The 8,556-nt window shown below is 37.0% G+C and overlaps 1 protein-coding gene across 1 annotated transcript; it reads left to right on the forward strand.

Moving 5' to 3' along the window:
- Positions 1 to 5,402: 5,402 nt before the first annotated feature.
- On the forward strand, positions 5,403 to 6,105 carry LOC135437609 (transmembrane protein DDB_G0274347-like). The gene is made up of 2 exons (XM_064695590.1): positions 5,403 to 5,680; positions 5,741 to 6,105. The coding sequence occupies exons 1-2, from the start codon at positions 5,463 to 5,465 to the stop codon at positions 5,826 to 5,828; spliced, it is 306 nt and encodes a 101-aa protein (XP_064551660.1). The 5' UTR covers positions 5,403 to 5,462; the 3' UTR covers positions 5,829 to 6,105.
- The last annotated feature ends 2,451 nt before the right edge of the window (positions 6,106 to 8,556 follow it).

An 8,556-nucleotide genomic window follows, 5' to 3' on the forward strand; every position in this document is an offset into this window, starting at 1 on the left:
AAGATAGTTTCGACCTTGAGGCTAATCATTCTCTTATCATTCGCTTTACCAGATAACAATATTTTATACAAATGCACTAGCTTTCCTGGTGAAAATTTCGGAAAGAACCAGCTACAAGATGGTTCGATTGGTCACAGCCTATATGCTTAAGATACGGTCCAATTAGTCACAAAAAAAAATGTAAATATCACTATACTACGTTACTTAACTATGAATAGTTAAAAAACTAATCCCATATATAGTAAAGATAATTACGAAATTAGATTTATATCCCAATAAGTTGCACATATCGAAAACTCCTTGGTTTGTGTTTTAAGACGGGTCCCGTTAACGCACTATCAGCACTTTTTTAAATTTTTGCTTTTATTTTATTTTAAATTGCAAGAATATAATTCAAATAAGCCAACAATCTGTAATTGTATGATAAATAATAATAATTATGCTAATAGATTACTATGTCCCTTTATGCAAAAAATTTACAACATAATTTTATTATTGTTTAAACTATTACAATTCTTTTGATTAATTCTCGATATTCCAACGGGTATTCAGGATCATTGGGTTTAACCTCTGTGCAGTTTCACATACTATTCATAGTTCTTTTCAAACTTCCCTCACGGTACTTGATTACTATCGTTGTCATGGTTACATTTAGTTTTAGATGGACTCTTTGGAAACACCATCTAGTAATATCCCTTTGAAAGGGTGCAAGTACTCATACGTATATTGTTACGTTAAAATATTAGTGTGCGTGCAGCTCTGTACTTCTCGTAGACAGCGGTCCCGGGCATTCTCCTCTGGCCTGCATGGTCAGCACTGATGCAGTAAGACGGTCAACCCTCAAGTGGCCGATCATATGATATTTGATCGTGTCACTGACTTCCGCTAATGTTTTGAATATATTATTGTTGTCAATGGCAACATTTATGATTGTTACAAAGAGTTTCAAAGTGCATGCATGAATACAATTATGGGCTGCCTCTGCCAAATATTTGTAACACGCATATTTGTGAGATTTTTTTAATCCGTGAATAAAGTGGAATCTACACGGACCATGTTTTTTAATTATGGGAAGGATTCGATAAAGGATTTAAGGGACCTTTCACTAAAAATTTAATACATATCTTCATCCACGTACTCGGATTTATCTTTTATTTCGTGTGCCATTTCTGATGCCACATTGTCGTAAGCCCCGGACTTTGAGCTTCATGCTTTACTCGCTTTACTGCTTTACTGCCCACGGATTTAAGCTTTGCTTCTCCAAACCTTGTTGTTTCTGATGGGCAGTGGGGTGCCTGAACTTTGATATAGAAGCGTCTACATCCATTGACTCTGCGGATTCTGATTCACGTGTATTGTTTTGGGATTACTTGTTTTGTCATGAATTGCCTCTATTCCCTGCCAGGGTGGGTGGCAAATCTGGGGGATGCGCCGCACACAGCGCATCTGTCAGATTTCTCCAAAGCCCGGAGATAAATGCCCGGAGGCTGTCCCCTCTACATTTCTCACACATACCATTCCCTAAAGCACAATCGTACGACAGGTTGACCGTATTTGTCAATAAGGTGCGATTTTTCTCCACCTCGTTGTATTGATTGAAATGCGGGATCTGCATTTGATGTAGGTAGAAAAAGGTTTAGGCCCCCTACTCGGGCACTTCCGACTAGGGCACCCTTACTTGTTATGTTTTTATTATTAGTTACTGTTAAAGGATCGTAGGCTGCGCTGTCATCGTTGCTGCAGTAAAACATTGCAGCGTCGGCAGCACCAACAGGTACCACCACAGGCACCACTAAAACAGTGCTTCAACTCTATGCGGCCATTCTCCCTGGGAGTCAGTGGTTAACATATACAAATATTTGGATGGCATGAATATGGTAGTCGCGTTCGATTACGTGCCTTTACTTTATCTAGTTCTGCTAAACTTTGTTGTTTTCGTCTTAGCCCTCAGTCTGAATGCATTAATTGCTTATCTGCTCTCTCACTGTGACGCAGCAACAAATCATTGACTACTGATAAGCATCAATAAACTTTTGACACTCTGTTGCTTCAACATGAGTGACAACAAAGAAGACCCAACAGTTTGGCATTGGCAGAGATAAAACAAAAAACGAAAGAAATGATTAAACCAAACATCACCTACAGTGGCAAGAAAATGCTCTGGACACTACACCGAGCACCAGTTCTTACAAAGTTGCTAAAGCATACCGGATAAAAATAGGAACGAAGATGACGAGAACGAAACACTTGAAATGATAATTAAAGATGATATCAAGCATTAATATAAATTGAAGTAGGGTGGAAAAGTCATGTTGTCAGATATAACATAACATTGGGGATATGTATAATCTGGAGCGCATTAGTAATACTGTTGTCAATATAGGGCCACCTCGCAAAACCAAGGACCAAGTGAAATGCTACTGTTATAAAGGATTTTTTACACACAAAATCTTATTGTGCTACATTTATAAGGTGTGTAAGACACTCATAGACATCGAAGTAACAGTTGCCCCAAAGACAAGTAATTACCGGGAAAATGTGTCAACGGTCTTGAAGTTCATAAAGGTCCTTAAAACGTCTACGGAATATCACAAAGTTTTGCTCCAAATGAATCAGCCTCAACCCAACAATAATAAAACCTATATCCAAATTACTTCAGGATATAAATATCTCACTTGAGAGAATAGAACATCTAATAGAAAACTAATTAAAACTCACTAATAATTTACTTAACATGATCATGTGATAATAAATTAGTTATGCAAGGAAATCTTAACATCAGAATATGGAATGCCAATAGGCTTTCCAACCATGTAATTGAAATAAGTCTATTCTCAAAATTGTAACCGATTAAGATATCATGATAATATTTAAAACATGTAAGAAATTGTCAGAGTGGACATTCTGGTTGGTAGAGCTCCTGGGGACGCTGCTATTCTCATTAAAAATTGTCTAAAGCTTAAAATTATGGACAGCACCAGAGAATACGCCATGCAAGCTGCCACCGTTGAGATCAAATCTATACATACATGCGCAAAATGTTTTATATCTTTGTTTAGACCATTCTCCAATAATAGTGACGTACGGTACTATAGCTCATATACTATTGAAACCATACAAAATAAACTCTGCAACAACAGACAAAACTATAAAGAAACAACTATTAAGTTGGAAACTTCGTTAAAAACAGAAGTGGAGGTAGACTGCTGTATGTATAAGTCGCCTCAACTTCAGCTGAAATTCGGTTACAATCCTATAGGCAAAAACGAAATTGCTGTCTGATTCGAAAAATAAATCTGTCGCTGCAAACATAGGAAATCAAGACCTCGATTAGTGCAACAACGGGCACAATCTAAAGAGAGCGACTAAATGTGTTGAACGACCTGATAAGAGCAACATAATAGTTCGTAAAAGAAATGGCATTTGGGCAGCATTTGAACTCTTTATTTCAGACAAATGATATTTATTTTTTTTTTATGTGCGAACACTGACACTTTAATATAAAGGAAAGTAGAAAGCTTTCTTAACTCTCCCTGCCAAATGAGAAAATAAGAATTGATAGTCACTTTCGGTTTAAGAAAGTTGCAACAGAGATAAAATGCATAAACAATAAAAAACTACCGGGCTCGGACAAAATTGTTGGCTTAACCATAAAAAATCTCCCTCCAAAATACATTCGCAGAGATAATCATGATCCATAAGCCAAGCAAACCGGGATGCAAGATCTCGTCTAACTTTACTTTTTGACTCCGTCTTCCCGTCCTATTAGCCTATATTGTCATCACTTTATAAAAAAATTACTTGTAAAGAAAATGTTGCCAGTTTTGGACGAACTTGCTACCATTCCTAAACAACAGTTGGATTTAGAAGAGGCCTCGGAGATATTTGTCAAATCATAACAGCCTTTGAAAAAAATAGGGTTCTGCATCATTTCTCGACGTTCAACCCGAGTTTGATCGAGTTTATCATAAAATCATCCTATACAAAATAAGGTAACGGCGACCTGCACCATGTTATCTATTATAGAAGAAGAATTTGCACCAAGAAAGGGCGATTATCCAGAAGTTTTTTACCGGCCTAGCAGTTCCGCAAAGCAGCTGTGTGAAGTATCATAGCTTGTATATCGATCTCTTACATAGAAATAAATATATTAAAGCAAAACGGCAGCATCTTAAATTAAAAACACAACGAATGTCCTGGCTGATCGTAAGCAGTAGGAAGATCTACCGGATACATAAATAAAATAAGTTCAACTTCAACCTAACATACGGAATAAATAATATATAATAGTAGGTTTCTCTAGAATCTTTTTCTTCCTGTTAATTTTAATTTTAGCAATCTAAATTTACTTACTGTTTCTGTCCAATGACAGAGTTTAAATAAATAAATTAAAAAAAATATTAATGTGGTTATGTTCTAATAGCGAAGCCGACTTACACATTTGTAACTGCTCTCACTATATTATACATTATATGTATACTGTAGACTGAGACCACCAACCTTTTTTAATATTGTGATAGCGCAGCTTAACTGATTGGCATTATAGAATAATCTGGCGTTTGGATCTGCTATTTATATTAGGTGTAGCGTGCCAAGTGAAGGTGGAATTTGCAGTTTGAACACTGCAAGGCTTACGCCTGGCCCCTGGTCATGTTACTCCCGATGTTGATGGAGTCAGCGTATGTAGTGCAAGTATTTGCAGTTTTTTTTTTTTTTTTTAATCAATTACATAGTTTAGAAATTATATGTATATTCCCTAAGAATGTTACCGCAGTTTTCTAACTCACGACAGTAAAGAGATTTTCACTTAAGTAATGGCGGCAACAAGCCAAAAACAATGTGCCCGTACACTCAGATGGTAAAAAATTAGTTTCAAAATATACTAATACTAACAAATCTATAGTTTAATTGGTTCCTTAACATTAGGCTTGGCCTAAAAGGGTGTACTTTTGGGTGAGGCATACTATTTGAGAACATATGGTATAAAAAAAATGGTGTCTGTAAACTTAACCCACAATATTGCTTAAAAAGTATGTTAGTATACACGTAAATGTGAAAATTTCTAGATCAATTCAAATTTTAATCAATAAATCGGAGATGCTTCCTTTTGCCTATTACATACAATTCTATAAACAGATTACTACCATTATCCTTCAGTTTTAATCCCTATGGTCAAAATCCAATATTGTTACGGTTCAAAAAAGGTTACTTTGCTTGCCAGCTCTTACTTTTTAGGCTGTACTTTCATCAATTAGTCGGAAGAGGGCTATTTATATATAGTAATAGATCAATTTTAAGTACATTCATATCTGATAAATGCATATGCTTGCACATAGTAAAAATATCCTTAAGTTTATTCTTACTCTCTTATATACATCAACATGTTAACAACAACATCATTACTATTTTGTTGTCCCCCACAGCTAGAAAAGTTTCGTAACCACAACTCGCAGTGGCTATGTATGGTAGAGTCGCAGCAGGAACGGGATAACGAGCAAGACTACGTAGATAATAATGATAATGATAATGATTTAAACACGTTTATACGATCTGAGTTCTTAGACAATTGCGATATATACAACAACTCGAACATTAACGAGCCTGACAATGACAGTAACAGCTACAATAGCAACAACCCAGAAAGCCCAGCTATATCCTCTTATAGCAAGTCTGTAAGCACGTAGGTATAACAACATGGAAGTCTGAGTCCTGGTCGATAACTCATTTTTCTTTCGCACAGGTATCGGCGCAGCCAGGATCTTGATGGAATGTATAATATGACCTCCAGCTCCAAGTCGCAAAGCTCCAGCCAGGGTGGCGACGATTGACTTTCTAAACATAGGTCCAACAAGATGGCCGACATCGATGGTTTACAAGATGAGCTAACATAAGAAGATACAGCAAGTTTATTAGCCCATTTACAGCGTTGAGCTCGTCAGCATTGTCATTTTCATATAATAAAACAAATGTTATTTATGTATTTACCACATGTAAAAATATATCACATGTGAAAATACATCACATATGGTAAATACATATACTGGCGAGGCATCTTTATTCCAGTCGTTTACCAAATAAAACTAACATTTCCGTACAGTTTTCAAACTATATGTTTCTTTGGTTGGTTTTGGTTTGATTTTTTTATATTTAAAAAGAAAGAAGAATAAAAACACACAAAGATAGGCATTTTGCTGGCCTTATTGTCTTTTCATTATTATTATTATGCTCAATGGGTTATTGCTTGGGCATGCACACCAAGATCCGATAGCAGTCTGATAGTGATTGAACTGGGAGGTTCTTGAAGAAACAATACAGACGGCTTGCTAACTTTTTGTGCTTATACCTCATTGTTGTTGAGTATTATGATCAACATGAACCGGCAAGCCTAAAATTTAGTTCATACAATATTACCGGTCAGTGAAAACCATTTGTTAAATTATTTTAGTCAAAAAATTTTATTAGATAATCTTGAAGAATAAAAACATTTTTATTGTTACTATAAGCCACATCAAATAAAATGCAAAATTGCCACAAGCAACAAAGAAATATGAATACAACAAGAAAGAGGCATGTCTTTTTCCCGCTAAAGACTAAATACGATTACAAACATTGCTAAATGACGTTTTTATATAAGAAACCAAATTTGACCGATTGCTGTATTACCATAGAGCTATATAAAATTGTAGTCCCCTACTGATAACACTTAGCTCATGTGAGCGTAGAGAATCTCGTAAATGCGATCTACGGCATTGAGCGAAAAAGGTGGGAGAAATTTGGCGATTTCCCTCCCGATTCGCCCGGAGGGGGATGAGCGAAACCCCGTGCCTTTAGGAGGCCCTTGGCCTTTCACGGTCGTTGACCGACATATACAGTTGTACCCATGGGCAGCAACTGACGAAAATTTGCGTGTATGCGTAAGCAGATTTCTGCATCGATCTCGTTGATAGCCATGGCAACGGGGAGTCGAATTTGAGTGGTGGTAAAAGACTGTTGTGCGCAAACGCACTTGGTTAAGTTTAAATTCAATAAAGACGTGTACGAACGTGTGTATTTACATGTATTCAGAAATTCTGGCAATTTGCGCGATATCTATAAAATGTAAGATACTTGATATATATATAAATATATATTATTCTATAAGCTATTTGTCCAGTTTGTGGACTCTAGCTCTTAAAAACCTAAGAGATATACTCAAAAAACCGGATTCATATTTCTTTTTGATCGATTTCTTGAAAACGGGTCAAGTTATCGATTAACGGTAACCTACGTTCCAAATTTCAAGTCTCTAGATCTTATAGGTTCTGAAATCCTTTCAGTCATACATACGGACGGACGGACGGACAGACAGACGGACATGGCTATATCGACTCGGCTATTGATGCTGATCAAGAATATATATACTTTATGGGGTCGGAGATGCTTTATTTTGCCTGTTACATACATTTGCACAAATACATTATACCCCATTTACCCATTTTAATTGGGTTCAGGGTATAAAAAGTGTCGATCCAAAATATAAAAGTTTATGAAGTTTATCCCGCCGCCATAATAATTAAAATTCTTTAGTACACAATTATAACTTTAACAACAACAACTTAAGAAAACACCATTAAATAAAGAACAAATTGAAACAATTGGTTCCAGCACCAAAGGAATTCACGTCGAGAGCGCCAGGCTGGTCCACGAAGCTCTCGAACCAGAGTGGTCGGCGGATCCCCGGCATTTTTGTCCTGGTGCAGAACCAGAAGGATGGACCCCAAGGAGCAGCAGTGGGCAGAACAACGGCGGCATCAAGCCTCTGAGTTCGTTTTGTCTAGTCAAACAATCGATCGTTTTCCTATCTGAAGTGCTCTTTAGGTCCATCTTGGCTTCAGTGTTGTTCCAGAGGATCATGAGGTCAATCTGCGTTGTACTCCAAGTCCACGTAGGGAATGAGGATGTCTCGAGCGAAGAAAAAGAAACGGATTAGTGGACGTGGGTAAATGGTTCTCGATTGCCGGTCATCTACGATAGGGATGACCAGAGCAATCGACAATCAAACCAGTCTTTCGCTTGGGGTTTGCCAATAAATTTTCCATGTTTCCTTTTAGAACGCCAATAGGTTCAGGAAAGTCGAATTGGAAAAGTCACTTTTATTTCAAGGTTTTTGGCTTTAAGCTTCGTACCGCCAAATACCTCTCTAATAGTCTAGCTATTGTAATCTACACGCACCTGCAATATTACGAACATAGCTCAGATAACACAGCTAGGTATCAGACAGTTGCAGTCAGTCTCTCGTCGCATCATGGATACTAATGGGCTACTGACAAGAACTTAACGGCCATTGACTTTTCAATTTACAAAGGCGTTCCATCTTATTTCAATAATACAGAGCTGTTAATGTGCATATTGCACCAAGCACCAAAAGCTTATGAAAGATTAAATAAGGAGTATTCAGTATAGCAGCATGCAGTTATACACAGGGCAGTTTTTAGCGCCTTAGTTGGGCAAGCGGCACACAATGATCATATCCGTAATAACTTCAGATAAGAGAGTTTACAGGTAGACTTAGAAGCA

The sequence above is a fragment of the Drosophila montana genome, unplaced genomic scaffold (assembly GCF_035044405.1).
Source record: "Drosophila montana isolate Dmon_TW-CO22-7 unplaced genomic scaffold, ASM3504440v1 contig_3831_1, whole genome shotgun sequence".
In the NCBI taxonomy this organism is placed as follows: domain Eukaryota; kingdom Metazoa; phylum Arthropoda; class Insecta; order Diptera; family Drosophilidae; genus Drosophila; species Drosophila montana.

Excerpts from the sequence above, each read along its gene's own strand:
- LOC135437609 (XM_064695590.1), top strand. The coding sequence starts at position 5,463 with ATGGTAGAGTCGCAGCAGGAACGGGATAACGAGCAAGACTACGTAGAT. Across the intron at positions 5,681-5,740 it reads TATAGCAAGTCTGTAAGCAC|GTATCGGCGCAGCCAGGATC; the intron begins GTAGGTATAACA and ends TCTTTCGCACAG.